This window comes from Mesoplodon mirus, assembly GCF_964341445.2.
Source record: "Mesoplodon mirus genome assembly, chromosome: 14".
Classification (NCBI taxonomy): domain Eukaryota; kingdom Metazoa; phylum Chordata; class Mammalia; order Artiodactyla; family Ziphiidae; genus Mesoplodon; species Mesoplodon mirus.
Genome location: NC_138990.1, coordinates 47,233,093 through 47,252,967, shown reverse-complemented (window position 1 = coordinate 47,252,967; position 19,875 = coordinate 47,233,093). Strand labels below are relative to the sequence as shown.

The window sequence follows — 19,875 nt, the reverse complement described above, 5'->3', positions numbered from 1 at the left end:
GGAAGCCCCTCACCCACATTTTCTTGAGGGCTGGCCTACTTCATTTTGCCCTCAATCTTGGAGAGTGGCCATGATGGGGGTTCTCAATGGAAAACTCAGGGTATAATATGGCCTCTCTTACTTCATAAAGATTGAACTTCAACTTGTGCCATGCTGGTACTGTGGGGGATGCTGGAATCTCTGCTAATATATCTTTAGCTTCCCAGACACTGTTTTCTTCTGGTTTACTTAGAATCTTCCCTTGCACGTGTGTATCTTAGAAATCAATGACTTTAGGGGGACCTGACTGCAGATTTTGAGGTTAGAGTCTATGTGATTCTCTCCTCTTTTGGACTTAAGTTTCAACTGCTTTAGTTGCCCCAGACTTCCACCTCTCCTCTTTAGTCCAGTAAGACTGCCACTTTTTATTTGGAGTGCATTCCCCTATGCCTCCAGGAGTGACTGTTGAACACAGTGGTGCTTTCCTTTTCTTAAAGATCAAAACCCTCAAAAATTTCCTGTGTTGGTTGCTCTTCAACAATGGAGTGGCTGCTCAAGTGAAAACAGAGAAGTACACAAAATATGATTACTGGGCACACACTAGAAATTCAGACGCTTATATGAAGAATTTTAAGGAATACCTTGCCAAGGACTAGACACTACTGGCCATAACCCCATATGTTATCTCAGCAAATGAGTCATTCAACTTAGGTGGAAGCATCAAGGTCTCCTGGCTCCTGATAAAATAATCTTTCTGCACAATCATGTTTACACCAGAAAAGGGGGAAAACACTAAGGCCTGAGGGTCAAATTTGGTCCAATCCCTGTTTCTGTGTGACCTGTGAGTTAAGAGTAACTTTCATACTTTTAAAAATAGTTGGAGGGGGAGGCGGGGGAAGAACAATACTCTGTGACACATAAAAATTATATGAAATTCAAATGTCAGCGTCCATAAGTAAAGTTTTACTGGAACAAAACCACTCTCATTCATTTACGTATTACCTATGGGTACTTTCACGATACAATGGCAGAGTTGAGTAGTTGCCATAGAGACCACATGGGGCACCCTCATGGCTTCGCACTGCTTCCCAGGGTACTAGAAATTGCAGAGATGCAGTTATAACTCAACAGTGTCTTCAGTGTCTACCTTCTGCTGTGCTGCAACATTTTATTTTACTTTTATTACCAGTGCATACTCATCATGTCAAAGGAAGAAAATTGAAATATGAATGTCTAAGGCCCAGTGGAGTGTGGATTATTTTGTTACTAAATTAGATGACTAGGCATTGTATTTATGACATTACAGCTGTGCTAAAAGAATAAAATGTATGTTCACATTAGGAAACTAAGCACTTCATCACAACATTCCCATCTCATAGGAAAGTAACAATCAAAAAAAATTTTTTTAATTGTAAATGGAATCTCATCACAGCAGAATTTCTTCACAAAAATAAAAATGAGACTGCAATGAAAGTAAGCGTCCAACTGGTCCATGTATTAGAAAGTGAGGAAAGCCATTTACTAATGGTGAGTTAATTAAATCATATTTGTTTGGAAAAGCCAAAGAAGTATGTCCTGAGACTATAAACTTGTTTAAGACTATATATTTATTAGTCTTTCCATAAAGACAGTTCTTGAAGGGTTGAGGACACTGGAAGCAACGTCAATCATCAGTTAAAAAAACAAAAATGATTTTGAGTGGTTTCCTTGGCTCTTGATGAGTTCACAGATATTGCCAATACTTAGTTTTTGCTTACTTGAGGAGCCAATACTCAATTTGAAGTGACTGAAAAGTTAGCCTCTATGAATAGTCTGTGTGGGACAACCACAGGCAAGAATACTTCCAAAGGGACTTCCTTGGTGGCACAGTGGTTAAGAATCCGCCTGCCAATGCAGGGGACATGGGTTCGAGCCCTGGTCTGGGAAGATTCCACATGCCGCGGAGCAACTAAGCCCGTGTGCCACAGCTACTGAGCATGCGCTCTAGAGCCCGCGAGCCACAACTACTGAAGCCCGCGCCACAGCGAAGAGTAGCCCCGGCTCGCCGCAACTAGAGAAAGCCCACGCGCAGCAACGGAGACCCAAGGCAGCCAAAAATAAATAAATTAAATAAATAAATAAATAAAATACTTTCAAAGAAGCTAAAGAAACAAACCCAAAACACTGATGGAGGTAAAAATACTCATGGAGCAGGAAAAGACTTAGTTGGACAATTTAATAAAGCTTGTGAAAATTGAAGGTGTTTAAGCTTACGGTGCAATCACTCAGTGGAAAAATATTTTAATCTATCATACTACTGAACCAGTGGTATCAATGGTGTACTTCATTAGCTCTCATGAACTTAACTATTGTCAGTTACACAAATGTTTGTCAGAAACAAAAGCTGAATATCCTGACTTGCCCTATCACACAGCAGTTCAGTGGTTTAATAGTGATAAAGTTTTATTGTGATTTTTTTGAGGTGAGGGCCAATATTGAAATTTTTCTGAATGAGAATCACCCTCAATCACTACTATCGAGCACTGAGTAGGTTTTATAAATTAGATCTTGCTGCAAACCTGATAATGTTTCTTAATAATTCAACCTAAAATTAAAATGTGAAGAAATACTTATGTGTGAAACATACACTATGCTAAGTCACTTTGACAACTAATGTTGCTTGTAATCACAAGCAAATGTCACGTTGCTTTACACAGTTCCAGGGCTGTCAAATGTTAAAACAAGTGAGATCTTCATTCCCTCACAGATCTGCACTGGACACTATTTTCTAAGCTCAAACCACAGTTCTAACAACATTCTTTAGACCTCAGTGTTAGTGCAAAATAAATCAAAATCCATTTAATTGTGCAGGTGAGGAGCTTCCACCTAACCTCTCACTGGAATTGACTAATGTGCAATGTTATCACATGATAAAAGGCAAATATTGAGAGAACTAATAAAATTCTATAAATACCTTCCAAGTGATGACTAAAATCACTTAACTAAAATCACATGCTTTTGGATTGATAATAGTTTCGGTAGTACCTACCTATCTGTGTTAAGACACCTTCCAAGATGAAATACATAAAATCTCATTATAGATCAGCATTAACAGACGAACACTTCCAGTTGATTTTGATGATACAGAACCCTAACTCTGAACCTCAATTAAGCAAAATGTTCTCTTCCCCCAAAAGTCCCTTCTTCTCATGATTACAAAAAATTATACTCCATCATTATTTTTCAAATTTCATATTCATGTAAAAATCTTTTCAATGAAGGTTTGTTTTTTAAATTACAAATGGTGTGTGATATATATGTCTGTGTTGTGTGTACACTGAATTTTATCCTTCAATAACCATCTGCTATTTTCTCCAGCAAGTTCTTACTAATAACTGCCTTCTCTAAAACAGAAAGAATGCCAAGGAGAAAAAAAAAACCTAATTCCACTATTACATCTGCCACATGAAATCTTAGTAATCTTCATTAACCTTTAATATTTTAACTTCTACCCTACCAAAAAGATTCACTCAAAGTTACATGCTAATCAACAGCAAAGTTAACATAAATCCAGATTTCCTAAATTTTTTTTCTAAGATGAAACGGCAATTTCTCCATATTTAGTATGAGTCTACTTTAAGCCACAAAAAAGGAAAAAAAGGAAAATTTTTACAGTTGGCTAGAATGGGGAATTTTGGTTTTAAATGAAAGAATTAGGCAACTGCCATAATTTCAATTTATCTTAAGTTTGCCTGCTTAATGTGGTTTGAGCCTACAGATGGCCTTCAGGAGCCCTGTATAAAAACCCAAACTGTAATACTGTGTATGCACACGAACATGTATACTTTTCTGAGAAGTCCAGGGCTTTCATGATTTCTCAGAGGGGTCTGTGTATTGCCGTAAGTTAAAAAATCATTCCAGGTAAACTAGTAAACAAATAGATAATGAAAAAAGAGTAAAAAAGAAAATTAACAGATACAGGGAAGGACTAGACATTTCAGGAACAGAAGAAGGGAGCATCCTAGTCCTGTGGTTCTCACGAGTGTGATCCCCTTTTTCACTGTGTTGACATCTGCATGGTGCAAAAGCAATGGTGATTAAAACACCTTAAAACACCGACGCCTCAGCAGAAACCAAATCAGTGGCACTAAATTGCCACACACAGCGAAACAAAAAAGGTCCATTTTCAATTAAAAATGCCCTTGCCCTTGACTAAGCAGTAAAAACAATCAATTTTCTTACATCGCCACCAACAAGTATACATCTTTTTAATATTCTGCATGATGAAATGGAAAGTATCCATGAAGCATTTCTGTTGCATATCAAAGTACAATGGTTGCCTTCAAGAAAAGCACTCGTGTGACTGTTTTAGTTCCAAGCTGATCTAGCTACTTTTTTTCATAGAACATCTCTTTTACTGGAAAGCACAAGAGACAAACTATGGTTATTCACACTTAAGATATTTAACAGATACTCTTGAAAATGAACAAAGTGAGCCTGTCATTTCAAAGAAGACAACTGACAGTATTTGTTGCTAGTGAAAATTAAAATTTTGGAAACCTTGTATCCAACACCATGAATTTGACAGCTTCTTCATCCTTAAGGACTCTTCTGATACCTTGCTGTAATATTAACAAATGTGAATTTTTTGATGTTGTATAAAATGTGTCAACATTTGAACATCTGTATAAATCAGCTTAACCAGTATTTTCAAAATGACCAATGCATGTTACAAAGTCATCTGTAAGATCCATTTAAAATGCAAGATAGATAAATGGATTTTAATGTAAGAGAACAATATTTCAGATTCTACATTACAACTAACCTTTAAGAAATTATCACTTGTCGATTTCTGGTATAATATTAAAGAATATCCACCATTATCTAAAAAGGCTATTGAAATACTCCTTCTTTTTACAACTTCGTATCTGTAAAAGTACAGATTTTCTTTATATACTTCAACCAAAACAATGTATCAAAACAAACTGAAGCAAAGCAGATGTGAGAATTCTGCTGTCTTCTACAAAACCAGACATTAAAGACATGTGCTTATCACTATTAGTTTTGTTGTAGAAAACAAACTCTGATTATGTAAAATGAATAGGTTATTATCGTTATTTTACATGAATTAAAGAATATTTTTAAATTCTTAGTTTTAATTTCTAACACCATACTGATAAATAACTCATACAAATCAAAGTTCTTGTCCTCAATTATTTTTATGAGTATAAAGTAGTCACAAGATTCAAAGTTTGAATTCCATTGCTCTCTAGTCCCTAGCCAAAAGAAAGCATATACCAAATCACCTTTCACCATTTAATTCTGCCTAAAAATATCTCTCCCGTCAGCACCAACATTAATATGTCAAACCAGATTATAAATTCTGAATAATGGGAATAGGAAAGAAATGTTTTATACATACATACATACATACTATGTATGAGTGGTTGTATGCAACAAACAATGTGGAGGACACATCTGTTAGATCCTCACAAGAAATAGCCTTCTCAAAAATTCCTTTGAGGAGGGGTCCAGGGCTCAGCAGGATAAGAAGCCCTCTATTACCTTATACTCAGGTTTTTACTAAACAATAACAGTAGCTAACATTTTCTGAGCTTTTATTATGTTCTAAGCGTTCTACCAGTTTAGTTGTTACAGATACATTATGAAGCAGGTCTATTATCATCCTCAAAATGCAGAAGAAACTGAGGAAGAGCTGAAATTATAATACATGCAGAACCTGTACCTTTAGCGAGTATAAACATGGTCCTGCACTATATCAATACTTACTGAACTACCTTGAATAAACACTTAATTGAGTATATATCTGTTATCATTCAGGATTCACATAAGTATTTCAGTTAAGGTCTGATGTTCATAAAATATGTTCCTTTCTGTCATTATATAACTTATGTCTTTCTCTCACTTTCACTCCAGAAGCCTGGTCATTTTCTTTCACTACTTTGGCTCAATTATTTGATACATATTCAAACAACACAGATGAACCTACAAGTACCTATAAAGTTTCCCTCTCAGTTTTACTATTTAAAATAAAAAAGAGTCATAATAACTGCTAAATATTAGAGAAGCTATATAACAGATGTCCTTAAATATGAAAAGTAACTTTTGATTTCTCTAAATCTTGAAAATAGTAGGTAGGATTAAGGGAAAAGTTAAAATGGTGTTAGACAAGCACTAAAAGCAAGAAAATGTTTTGATCAATAGTTTGGTAATTGACCAGATGGGAACTCAGGCATAGTCTAATGAACATTCTAAGGATTAAATTCTTTTATGGGGAAATAAACTGTGTCAAAACCTCCAAATTACACAGTGCCAGCATGTATCAAGACCCAAAGGCAACATTCCCACCAGATTACGCACGTAACATAAATACCTCTATTTGTCTTTGCACAGATGCGGGTAAATTTGGGAAGGGAGAGCCCTGAGGTCAGTGACTATTAGGAAGGTTATGTATGTCCTCATAAATCACTTTGCTATACACATGAATAGTGGGTAGGCAGATTAAAGGACAATTGTCCCTGTCCTTTTACTACTTTTTCTACTGCATGACAAGTACCCACCTAGACCAGGAACTGAATTCCTCCATTAAACTAGGAAAAGACTGGCTACTAGTTATTTGTACTTACTTAACTTCAGAATGAGTTTCTGCATTTTTAGTCCCCTACTTCTAATTGTGGAATAACGACAATTTCCATTAAAGGATTTTCATTTTATCTTAAAGATGGAAAATCTCTGAGGTACAGTGTATTTCAGAGAATGAGGTGTAAAAAAAAAAGTACACTTCACCTACCAATAACCAAGACTTCAAAGGTAATCATATTCAATCTTGGGGGAAGGTGGAGGGTTTACAAAAAGAAAGAAGAGTTGTAACCTTAATCTCTTTCGGCTTCCTACCTTCACTGATCCTCTATTTTCCCAGAAAGAATAAGCCTTGAAATGGCTACTTACAGCTGCTAGAGGAGCAGTGATCGCTGCCTGAGGGTATAAATTTGTATTCACTCAAAATTAAATCCTAGAAGATTAAACTGGGAATCCCTATCCTCCACCACCACACCACTGCTAAGCCTACTGACATTTACAAACCATTTCTTCTTGCATCCCTATAGCCGAAGATTTCCAGGATCAAGGTTGTTTCTGAAACTGAGATTTTAATTATTTCTAAATATCTTGACATTCTTAACACTGATGTTATTTTACCTGTTAAGAGTTGTTTGAGAACGTATACTATTGGAATGGATACTGTTAAATGATAAATGTGGATAATAAGACATCAGATGAAAAAAACCTACTTGATAAAATTTACTATCTTCCTCACTAATCCTAAATCTTAATATAATCCTGTCTCTAGACTCAAATGTAAATAGATTTCTAAATCCCAATAACTCCTCATCTTGGTTTAGACATTTACCAGAAAAGCCCCAGCTCTGTATCTTCGAATAAAATAAAAATACTCTGGACTACTTCCTCAAACTGTCAAAATTTCCCTCACCTGCTGGAATTAACTGACAGGAAAACCAAGCAAGCAAGCAACCAACCTAATCCCTGAATCTCTGAACAATGTAGCATCTTTATGCCTTCTCTAGCTTCTCATCTAAAAAGATGCAAGAGAAGAGAGAAAGTATCCCTCAGACCATCTCCCCTATTCCTCAACCTGCTCTTTTTTAAAAGACCTGGCCTTGGGTCTACACAACACCACTATCCCTGCAGAAGCTGAGGTTGCCAAGACCAACTAGCACTTCCTTCCAACTGCCTAATCTGTAGACTGCTGGGTCGTAATTAAACAATTTCATCAGAAAAGAGGCTTTAAACAGTCTGGCAGTTCCTCAAAAAGTTAAACAGAGTTACCATTTGACCTAGCAATTTCACTCCCAGCTATATACCCAAGGGAAATGAAAACATATATCCACACAAACACTTATACATGAACATTCATAGCAGTATTATGCACAATAGCCAAAAAGGGGAAACAACTCAAATGTCCCATCAAGTGATAAATGGACAAATGAAATGTGGTATATTCATGCAATGAAATATTATTCGGCCATAAAAGGAATGAAATACTGATACATGCTACAACATAGATGAACTTTCAAAACGTTAAAAGAAGCCAATCACAAGAGACCACATAATGTATGATTTCATTCAGATGAAATGTCCAGAACAGGCAGCCTAGTACTGGAAGGAGTGGTGAAGGGAAAAGGGATTTGTTGGCTAGTGAAAACAGGGTTGTGTTGTGTTTGAGGGTGGTGGTGGTGAAAACTTTCTAAAGCTGATTGTGGTGACTGATGGTTGCACAACTAAAAACCACTCAATTATACACTTCGAATAGGTGAAATTGTATGGTATGTGAATTGTATCTCAATAAAACTGTTGTGAACAGTCTGTGGCTGGGAACAGAGCTGGCACAATCTCGACCATCGGGAAGCAGTTTTCCACACAACCCTCTTCCCAAACAAGCAGATTCTACTCAACCTTTTTCAAGTCCTCCAAAATAAATTCAACATTTATAGTCTGAATAAAGCTCCCCAGGTGATTCCTCTATACTCCCACTGCCATCCTAACTCCTTTTGGAACTGCTGATCAAAGTAAAAAGCTTTTACTGGATTTTCCAGGATACCCATAGGAACTAGCTTCAATTTCAACAACCAGTCAAAAGCACTATGATAAACTACAAGAATGTGGTAGCAGGATCACTAAAGGGGATAGAGTGGTAGGCATCTTTGGCTTTGTGGTAAGTAAAACTTAACTCAAGAAAATATACTGAAGGAACATGCACTATCCAAACAATAAATTAGTATACTGTTTTGCATTAAATAATAACAAAAAATTTAAATGTAAAAGGCACTTTGGAAATGAACATCATTTGGCCACCTAAAAAACACAAAGAAACTCATAAAATTACTAAAAGTGTTATAGCTGATTGGTAATAAAAGTTACTAAAAGGGTTATAGCTGACTAGCAATCTAATGTAATAAAAAAATCAAGAATATGTTATGGAACTACAGTCAACATTTTAAAATGAGATCAAGTCCTGCTGATTTCCCCTCCCTTGTACAATACTTTCATTTAATACTAAAAACAAACAAGCAAAAAACCTAACTATAGCTATTCTGCTAAGCAGCTTTACTTGAATTTGAGTTAATAATTAGCATGTAACATCACTGAAAATCAAGGCAGACAAAAGAATTCTTATTTGAAGATTAAAAACAATTATTTATTAGAAAATCCACGTCTGTTAGGATGTCTTTGGACGGGTCTAGATTTTGGAAAAGGGAAGGAGAAGAGGAGAATTTAAGAATCCCAGGGAGGCACGGTCAAAACCAAACATACTTCCCGGGATTAAGAAGCATGTAATGGTACTCTTTACTGTCAGAGAGGAGGCTGAAAAAGCCTGAAAGTCACTTGTTTAGACTGGGAGTTCCCTGAGTGAAGAGACTGTGTCTTATTTTTGGATTCCTGGTGACTGGCACAAAGCAGGTCAATAAATGCTTCCTAATTTAAAAGGGGAAAAAGTCTGGAAAATGATCATCCAAAACCAGAACCCAACACGTATGTAATTTGAATTCACAGAAACAAACAGAATCACTTAGCCTATTTCCTCACCATATCTTTTCTCTAACAACCTTGAACAATCCACTAGTGAAGTTTCTTAATTATCTATAATCTTAAAAAGGTACATCTGACTTAAAAGATCGCATATCAAAGATTTAAAAACACATAAGTCTGCTGTGTTTTATGCCTATACAGTATATAAATATGTAAGTTCATGTAAAATAAAAATAAAGAAGTTGAGATACAAGCATCAGATTTTTAAATATTTAAATTTACAAGCCAAGTTCATGGTGAGCATAAACTTCCCCCAAAGTTAACAAGATATAAAAATTTTTAAATAGCTACACTTCCCTCTTACAACAATGCGTAACTACAAAAAAATACATACACTTTTTCAAAGCAAATGTCTCACAGACCCAGTAAGATGTTCACATCTGTTTGAGTCCAGGGAGTCTTAAACAGTGAACACTGACTGCAGGCACCAGGGGGCCTCCCAAGAATAACTTGATAGTAAAGGAAAAGGCAAACAAGAGTTCCTGGTAAAACTTCGCTTCTTATTCAGTCTTAAGAGACTCAGTCTTAGACTGCTGGAAGGCTTTCACAACTGGAGCAAGTATACTGTAGTTTGTTACACAACAGGTACACAGAGAACTGATAAAATACCGACACTTTGGCTGAAAAAAGGAACTAGCGCCCTCCCTTCCGCCCCCCAATCACACAATCTTCTTCTGTGATGATTTTCCAAATGTAAGTACATACTGTTTCACTGTGGCAAACAATTATCTTCAGGAAATTTGAAAGCCAGTAACAATGGATATGTAATCCTTCCACGGTTTCTGACAGAGAGAACAATAATTTTTTTTTAATGGCGTAATTTCTTTCCTATACAGTCACAAAGCAGCTAGTGATGACGCAAATTTTAGGGTAAAGGGATTCACTGGCAGAAGACAGCGACTGACTCTGAATAATACCCTGGCCTCTCCATCTCTTCCCTTTCCCTCAATCCCCGACCCTAACATAAAACTATCCAATTAAAAACAGAAGGGCCCAGAAAGTTCAAAAGCTGCTAAGACCTGTAAATATCTTTTAAACACAAGAGAGGCTTTACAATCGACCTTTTTTAAGTTTGTGCAGAAATTAAATCCTGCTCAAACCTGCTAAAATTCTCAAACCCGAAAACCAATCCCTTCAGCAAACGTGCCTACATATTTCTTGCGTGCATCTTCAGCTCGGTCAAAGACTTTTGGCTTACTATGCTTTAAAGCTAAATAATACATGGGCGGGACTCCACTCCCGCTCACGTTATCTTCTCCTTGAATAGAGTTTGTCCTGTAGCATCATGTAAAAATGCCGAACAGATCAAACAGTCGACTCAAGGAGAAGATTTTTTTTAAATTCACTCCGGTAACAAGAAACGGAGGCATCCAAGGGCAAGGCACAAAAGAGAACAGAGAAGAAATACACGTCCCACGGGCGTACAATGCCCCGGAGCACGCATCCCGGCACCCTCCTCGCGAAGGGTCACCAGGCACCCCCGCCGGCGCGCCGCCGTGCGGATCCCCGAAGGTCCGCTGGGGCACTACTTGCTCGCGGGGACAGCCCCTGACGCCCGGCCTCCCCTCGGCCGTGTTCCCGGGGGCCGCTCCCCCCGGCCCACCAGCTTCTTCGCCCCCTCCTCGGCGGCCGCCTCGGGGCGGGAACGGGGGTCCCCTCGGGCTCCGGCGGCGGAGGGACAAGGAGGGCTGAGGGAGGCGCCCCCTCCCCGCGGCCGGCCGGGCCCCGACTCACCCTCCAGCAGTCGGGTGATGAGACTATCCACGTTCAGCTCCCCGTCCGCCATCTTGTCGGCACCAGACGCTCCTTCCCAGCAGCGGGAACAAGGGCTTCTCGACGGCGGACGCTGCGGCGACCGCTCACCTACAAGTCACGCGGCGTTTCGACCCCGGTTCCAACTCCCCCTTCCCCCGGGCCCTCCCCCCACCCCTTCCCACCAAGCAGTGGAGCGCGCACACACTCGGAGGCACCCACGAGAAATAAATAAATAAACAAGTGGAGCCCCCAGAAACCGGGCCGCGTCAGACCCAGCCCCCACCTCCTCTTCCTCCTCCTCCTCGGCACCGCCCAACTCCGCAAAGCTCACCAGCGCCGCCGACGGCCCCTCCCGCAGCGCCACTCACTCCACACCGCCCTTCCCCGCCACCGCGCCACGCAGCCCTCCGCGCAGGCGCACGGCGCACTCCCTCGCGGCCCCGCCTCGCCCCCGGCCTCCGCGCAATCGCACTGGACTCGTTCTCTCGCCGCCGCCGCCGCGCCACCGCCTTCGCGCAGGTGCGTCGCCCTCTCTCGCCACTTCCACTGCGCCGAATCTTCGCGGCTGCGCAGGCGGCGCCCCTGAGGCTCCCAGGTTTTGGTGCGCCGGGGAAGCTCCCATTACGCAGAGCGCGCGTAGGCAGTGCAGGCCTTCCAGCTTCCCAGCTGTCCGGGCCCGGGCCCGGGGCGCTCAGCAGACGTGGTTGTGCTCTTTCCGCCTTGCTTTTCTTTTCTTGGTTTCAGTCCCTGGTTTTGCAAGCAGTTCCTCGTTCCCGGTAAGCGGGAAACGCGGACTGCGTTACCCATGTTTGAAACTGGGTTTACACGTTTGGAAAGCAAGAAGGGGTTACTCTGCTGGAACAGTTTGACGTTGCACGTAAGGGGTTTTATACCCTACGGTTCCACAAGGTTGGTTGCCCAAGTGTCCCTAGATGAAATAAGTTAAAGTGGGCCCTGAGAGGATCAGCAGTAATAATATTTTACATGGGTACCGTTGTCTGCCTTCTATAGAACGCTTTCACATATCTTACATCTTCCATTCTGTGGATACTGCTTTTCCACAGTGCATTTTGAACAACAACAAGAAAAATACCTTCATTATATATTGCTTAATCATCCCACCTTGTAATTGTTTTTGCATTTATCTCCTGCACTCGACCGTGAGCTCCTACACGGTAAACCCAATTTATCTTTGTGCCTGCAGCTCCCACCGTATCTGGTATGTAGAAGAGAGGGACAAAGAAACGCGGAGGCTCAGGAAGGTTGGTTGCCCACCTCTTCTTTCCACCACAGAATTCTGCCTCTAGAAAAGCAGGGGGAAGAGTAGCCACGCAAAGGATCTAGGTAAGCCAGAGTTTTGGGCCTGTTCTCAGAAGTGGTCAGACCAAAAGTCTTCACTCATTCCTCAGGTGTTTAGAAACTCACAAACAAGATGCTGTCTCAAGCTCAAGGCAGTGCTTCTCCCACTCACATATCACTAATAATAGCTAACATTTTTGAGATCCCTCTATGTGCTCTGGCACTGTTTTAAATGTTATAGTACATATGTTATTTCATTTAATCCTTACACCAGCCCTGTGAGGTAGGTACTATTATTATCTCTACTTTGTAGATGGAATTTATTGAAGCACAGAATTGTTAAATACCTAGCACCAAGTAAATGGCAGATCTGGGATTCAAACCCAGGCATCCTAGTGCCAGAGTCTGCACTCAACAATTGTGATATACTCCCTCTCAGTGTATGTGAACTGAGATGCTTAAATATGCATGTGTTACAACATAAATGTCGAGAACAGAAATCATAGCTTTTTTGGGGAAAAAGCATTATCCAATCAAGTGCTTTATGATGGTTCAGATGACTTACAGAGATAGGATTTCCTGATCTCTTTTTTTCTAGTTTTCTCTCCATTTCAAGATTTAGCTTGTGGATTGGTGGTGAACACAGAACAGGTGACTAGCTATAATGGTAATCCTGTCTGGAGTAGTTTATGTTCATAGACTCTTATTGTCACCAGTTCATCTTAGGACCTTTAGAGGTGAAGAAATGGATCCTCATCAGACTCTTTTGTTAATGACCATTTATTTATACCCTGCTTTATTCCAGAAGAAGGGATTTAAAGTAGCTTATGTAAATACATGAAGTAGGATAAGTTAAAAATATGTACAGAGGAAAAGAGCACAAAAGAAAACCGAGAGTGGGAAAGATAAGATAAAACCAGCAGTATTGTATGTAAAATGCATGGTGTAAGGTCCTATGGTTTGCTAGGGATAAGTCACAAATATGATTCTAAGCTTTCTAGCAACCAAGGAAAATTGCAACCAATCAGTAGCAAGTGGAGTAAGTGTTCTGGCTCAGCTGGAACTGAGACTTGAATAGACCAGCTTGTGGAGTTGGATGCCACTTTCCCAAATCTCTTCCATGAGCCTCTAAAAGAGTAACAGAATGTTTAGAACACTTACGGTGTCTTCTTATCCTCCAATTTTCATGGGGCCCATGAACCCCGTGAGAAAGAACTTTGAACCCTGTCCTCAATTAGGGTTTATACATATGCAGATATATTTAAGGGACAAGGGACACACAAAGGAAACTGGATTGCACAGAGAGAAAGTAAGCATCTTAGAGAAAATCACCCCAAGTGGAGGAGGGCAGAGAGAGACCGGTCTCAGCAGAGTTCTGTGAGTCAGAAGAGCTCAGAGGATGGTTCTGAGTACCGTCTGGTACTGCCTGCAGATGGAGATGCCCCTTCACCCCCACCCCACCAGGTTTTCTAGTGCCTTAGAATCCTGGGTAAGAAGGGACTATTATAAAAATGAAAGAGCTCTATCACTAGGGGCCCAACCAACTTTCCTGTGGGATCCCCCTCCAAAAATATTATATAAGAATTCAGAATCAGACGTCTTCAGATTTTGAAGTTTAGTGCATATACTATGTATTACTTAACACCCCAGCAGCTTCTGGGACAGCTCACTATAAACGGAAGCATTAATTTTTTTTTAAAGAAAATCATATGAATATCCATGTCATGTAAGGTAAATAAAGACTGCATTTTGCCTCATATTAGTTCAAATTAGAGTTGCCATTAAAGCAGCTTTTCCCTCCCCCCAGGAATAAAACGTATTTATTGAAGGAAATTGGAAAACAAAGAAAAAATACAAAAATCACCTACAATTTCACCAGCCATAGATAACCACTTTTCTGTTTTATCTCTGAATATATATTTATATATTTTATATCATATATAATATAATTATATTATAAATATATTTCTTTATATAGACATATATATGGTGTAGTTCCCCTATCTGAAAGTAGGGCATTCTTATGAAACTTTTCGTGAGCCGAAGTGTCATAAAGCAAAGAAGCAATTACCCTAGGACACATCTTGCTAACAGGTGCACAAAATAAATCGAGATAAAGCACAGATGCTCACAGACACAGTTCAAAGTTATGGCAGCCTGATGCTGAGTATAGTTCCTAGAGAAGGAACTTGGCGGTGCTTGATGTGTGCCTCTCCTCTGTAATGGCTTGCTGCAGAACTAACGCTAAACACTATTTTTACTTTTCGCCTTTTTTTGTAACAATGAAAATCCTCTTTGGATTTCTTTTGGTTAGCGGAAAAAGATACTCACGTAGGTCCTTCGTAAAAGCAAAGTTGCATACAGCGAACTTTCTAAAAGCAGGGAATAGATAGATAGATGTATACCCATTTTGTAAAATTGGGATCATTCTTCATTTCCATTTCATCCTACTTGGTTATGTGAGTTTTCGTGTCACATTTATGTGAATCTCAGTTTTCAAAGTTTATTTAGACCTTAAAATGTGGATAAGAGGTTGAGGGCAGAGGAAGAGGTAAGAGGTGGAGATCCAGAGGTCAGAGGAGACAGTGCTGCAGGCAGCAGCAGCAATAGAGGCAGTCAGAGCCACGATGAGGTTCAAGGGTAGGTGGGTACCAAAGAGAGAGAAGCCTCACTTGGCAAGATACTGACTCTCAGGAAGTTCTTGGCCTGAGTGTGAGCAGTGGTCCATGGGCAGAATGGGTGTTGTCAGTTAGGGAAGTCATCAGCTTGGAAGCAGAGACACGAGAAGGCTGCCATTGGTGTAGGAGACACTGGGTGGAGCACCAGCAATGTGTGGTGGGCAGCAGCTCTGTAGACCACCTGAGCCTGGAGACCAGCAGACTTTAGAGCAGGGGACTGGCAGGGAGTGGTTCTGATTGCATGTAGGAAACTGCCTCCCTCTCTTTCTGGACATGTGGCAAGACTTAGGGAAAGGATCAGGCCAAGGTCCTGCTCCTGATAAGACCAGGATTGTTAAGCCAACAGACTAAAGGGCAAACTATTAGCTAGACTCCCAACCCCGTGTGGCTTTAGATAGTGGTGTGTGGGAGCCAGCTTACACTGGCTCATGAGAGCCAGTTGTTAAACTTTCAGGCAATTTTGCAAGCCAGTTGTGAAACAGGGTCATTTAAAAAGTAAATTATATAGACTTACAAATAAATATAACAAAAACAAAGGTAATTATTGCCCAAGACTCATCACATTCTCTTTATGTTGCTACATTTTACTATTATGTATAGTCTAAAGGTTGTTAACATGTACTGTATCTGTATGGTGGAAATACTATATAATGAAATGCTGCTATGCATCTCTTTCCAACTCTACCTTCAGTGATATTGGCCATAGTGAGAGGAGTATTTACACCAAGGAAATTAGCACATGTTACAAATCTATCAGCTTTTTCCACCAGAAAGCTGGTTGTTAAACATTTACCAGCATACCACTGGGCTTAGGGAGGCATAACATGCATGTTAATATCCTTGGGTAATTCCAGAAATGTCTGTGGAGGGAAATTGGACTTCCTGATTGTAAAGGACTTGGGGAATCATGACTTAGGGTCTTAATAAAATCATGATTTTATTTGTACTTACTGACAGGAAATACCTGGGCCAGACTAGTGCTCAGAAGAACCCAACTATCACTGTGCTGAGATCAGAAAGATGTCCCTATGGAGTGTCCTCAAAGAAGGCACTTTGGAACACAGTGAACAGCAGCCTCATGATTCCTTTTAGTAAACACAGCACAGACTTTCATAGGGATGTTTTATATGCCTCTTGATATTGGCCAATAGCCAATATGGTGTGAAAGTGAATAGGTTTTGGTAGCAAAGTGTGAAGGTTGTGATAGTGATATATAGCTCTTTGCTGCCTTGACTAATCCAGGATAGCTTATAAATGAATGAATCAACATTCATCAGGCTGTCCTTCCATGAATATGATTCCTCTTAGTCAAGTCTTTAATAGTCTTAAATGGCAGTAAGTTCTAAATTTTACTAGATATACCTTGAGGGCAGCCATTCTGTATATCAAATGTCATAGACTTTTGTAGTCAGCTTAATTCAGGGATACTGAGAAACCAGACAAGGACACATGCATCAGTAGGAGGCCACCCCTGTCAGTACAGAGCTAGACCTGTTATACACCTAGGCAGGGGCAAGAATTTTGCTTAGGATTTACTTTTGGTTTCATTTCAATACACATATGAGAGAATAATCAAGCACCAGAGTGATCAGCTAAGCCATAAGACATGTCCTCAGTCATTTTAGCCCCCCAAATTATAAAGCCAGGTATAACCAAATACCTCTTCCCCTGCCCTTGGCCAAAACCCTCCCCTTTCCCCCACTTCTGACACCCCCAACTCTCTCTCTCTCTCTCTCTCTGTCTCTCTCTCTCTCTCAGTGGAACATTGTCTCTTAAGGACACTCTCTGGTGTATGCTTCAAGATAAAATGATCACAAAATAAATACCTAGGTTAGCGTGAGGTTTCTGTCCAGACCGGCTGCACCATGTCGAAGGTTTCCTTTAAGATCACACTGACGTTGGACCCGCAGCTACCATACAAAGTACTCAGTGTTCCTGAAAGTACACCTTCTACAGCAGTCTTAAAGTTTGCAGCAGAAGAATTTAAAGTTCCTGCAGCAACAGATGCAATTATTACCAATGATGGAATAGGAACAAATCCTGCACAGACTGCTGGAAATGTTTTTCTAAAGCACGGTTCAGAACTGCAAATAATTCCTAGAGATTGTGTTGGAAGTTGTTAATTTCTGCTGCTTGGAACATAAAATCCCCTTCCAGAATAAATATTGACATTGTTATTGTTGTAAAATTGGAGTCAGGCATTTGAAATCGTATGAAGACACCAATAGTTGATGAAGTAATGAAAGGTAACTGTCTGTCCCTTCTTGTTATTCACACTCTTCACGTGAAGAGGGGACACTTCTCTGTTGAGGGTATCATCACCACAGAAGATCACATTACTACCTCACAGCACATACAGGTGATTCGTTGGGGGTAAATGGATTATCCACCTGTGTCTTATAACTGGAGGATGCTTCTGATCATTCTTTCTGAGAACATTTGGAAAATTAAAATTTACTGAATCTTCCTATTTGTCTTTGAGTTAAAAAATGTAAAAAAGATTATCAATCCATATGTGGCAGTTTGCTTGATAGCATCTGACTTGCAGGCACAAAAATAGTTGAATTCTTCATTATATATCGTTTATGATAAAGGATCACATCAATGAATAACTATCTTTTTATCATTTAGCTTGTTTTAAGGTTTCAAACTTCTTGAGTTCTTATAAATTTTAATTTAAAATTCAAGTAGCCAAAAATTGAATTTTTGATCTAGCCCCTTACGTGTAACATTGGTATCCCATGCCAAAGAGTTTGAGACTAAAGTAGAAGCATCAGTTGCTGAATTATGCATTCCTTTATTGGTCTTTTTAAAAAAACCTTTAAAACAGAAATCCTAATATCCTAGAATATTAGGATAATACTTCTAAATAACGTTTGGGGAAAAAGTATTGTTGTAAAGAAGATCTAATGTTCACAACAGAGCTCAAGGAAATGCTAACTGAAATGCTCACTAATTCTACTTACTGAAGACCCAACATTTGAAGTGTTAAGATTAGTTACTAGAATGAATAAGAAGCTAGGAAAGGCAGATGGGGAAGCCCAGATGACCAGGCTTCTAGTAAGAAGGAAAGAAACAAAAAATGAAGGGGAGTGGTTGAGAGTCCGCCTGCCGATGCAGGGGACGCAGGTTCGTGCCCCAGTCCGGGAAGATCCCACATGCCGCGGAGCGGCTGGGCCCGTGAACCATGGCCGCTGAGCCTGCGTGTCTGGAGCCTGTGCTCCGCAACGGGAGAGGCCACAACAGTGAGAGGCCCGCGTACCGCAAAAAAAAAAAAAAAAAATGGAGGGGAGCAGAAAGCTGTAACGAGTGTCACAGAAAAGGCCAAACTGGGTAGACAAAACTGCAGGGCTATGTTGGGAAGAACTGAAAGGAAAATAAAATACTTGACATTGTTATAAGGAGCAGAAGGCAATCAGTGAAAGCAAAGCATAGGCCTTGTCAACGTACAGATTTCAAAGTTCCCCGTAGAGAATCTAAAGAATGATATGCATAAGGGAAGATTTTGTTTGCCCTTAGAGAGGACATCAGTATCTGTGCACATCTTGAAAGGTGAAATGAAGGCTCGTAGTGATTGAAAACCAGTGCTTGACTTGCTGTATTCTAGATGGTAAGCTCTCTGTAGGCAGGCCTGGTGTCTGTCTTGCTCTTTCTAGGCCTGGAAATGTAGGCTTTCATTGAATATTTGTAGAATTATTCATGAATAAAGTATTCCTAAGACCAGTTTTTATCTAAGTGTGCATAGGCTCTAGGCTCATTGGGGAAAAAAAATAATGCAACAGAATCAGTATCCGAAGGGTAATATTGGTTAAGTTTAATGAAGTAACTAGATATTGTTCATATATTTGACTAATGAACAGCAGGATTCTGAATTGTAAAGGGAAAAAAAATTGTGCTGAGGTAGTATGTTGCTAATGTTTGGGGAATTTTTTATTTTTATAAACAAAGTCTGATGCTTAAAGACTCCCGGTCTTTAACAACATTAAGCCTAAGTTAACCAGAAACTTATGAATACCCATTTTTGAATTTTTTGTTTTATTTAGATATCCCCCATTCTGTTTCTAGCACAAAATTCTGCCTGATTTGTTACATTAATAAGTTTTATGATGTCTTGTACCATAATTTGTTTAATATTTTTTCCTTTGGTTGGAAAATTTTATTGCAGTAAGTTCTTATAAAATATTTTCTTAAAGAACTAGACATTTTGTTATTAAATAAATGTGATCTGTAACTTCTTTGTGCAGAATGTTTTGAAGTGTTGTATTTAGTTTAAATGCTTTATTGGTACATAATTAATATCTTGTGAAATACATTTTCTTATACCATAAAAAAAATAAAATAAATGCTTAGTAATTGAAGGAGTTAACTGTATAACTGTTAACTATAAGACAATTAAAGTTGGAGGGCAGCTATCACAAAGGATGACTAATTTTTGAAGAGTTGATCTGTGGCTCTTTTTTTTTTTTTCCTCGTAATTAGATTACAGGGCTGTGTATTTAGGTCACTCCCTAGTTTGTTACAATAAAACCATGTCATCTACCTATATGAGATTGTTTCT

At 39.5% G+C, this 19,875-nt stretch overlaps 2 protein-coding genes across 3 annotated transcripts in view; one reads left to right on the top strand and one right to left on the bottom strand.

Moving 5' to 3' along the window:
- Nucleotides 1-11,750, bottom strand: part of PPP1CB (protein phosphatase 1 catalytic subunit beta) — a 36,938-nt gene extending 25,188 nt beyond the window's left edge. The window contains exons 1-2 of one of the 2 annotated variants that reach the window (XM_082641824.1): nucleotides 11,672-11,750; nucleotides 11,320-11,448 (exon numbers count right to left, since the gene is read on the bottom strand). In XM_082641824.1, coding sequence (XP_082497950.1) covers nucleotides 11,320-11,371 — 52 coding nt within the window. In that variant the 5' untranslated portion in view covers nucleotides 11,372-11,448; nucleotides 11,672-11,750. Of the gene's footprint in view, nucleotides 1-11,319; nucleotides 11,449-11,623; nucleotides 11,643-11,671 lie in introns of those variants that run through there. The other variant, XM_082641825.1, reaches the window with a different exon arrangement.
- A 5,403-nt stretch (nucleotides 11,751-17,153) lies between these two features.
- On the top strand, nucleotides 17,154-18,068 carry LOC309815636 (ubiquitin-fold modifier 1-like). The gene has a single exon (XM_082642535.1). It carries the CDS (start codon nucleotides 17,183-17,185, stop codon nucleotides 17,438-17,440), a length of 258 nt encoding a protein of 85 aa, XP_082498661.1. The 5' UTR covers nucleotides 17,154-17,182; the 3' UTR covers nucleotides 17,441-18,068.
- Nucleotides 18,069-19,875: the final 1,807 nt, after the last annotated feature.

What these genes read in the sequence shown, in the direction of transcription:
- LOC309815636 (XM_082642535.1), top strand. Translation starts at nt 17,183, where the DNA reads ATGTCGAAGGTTTCCTTTAAGATCACACTGACGTTGGACCCGCAGCTA.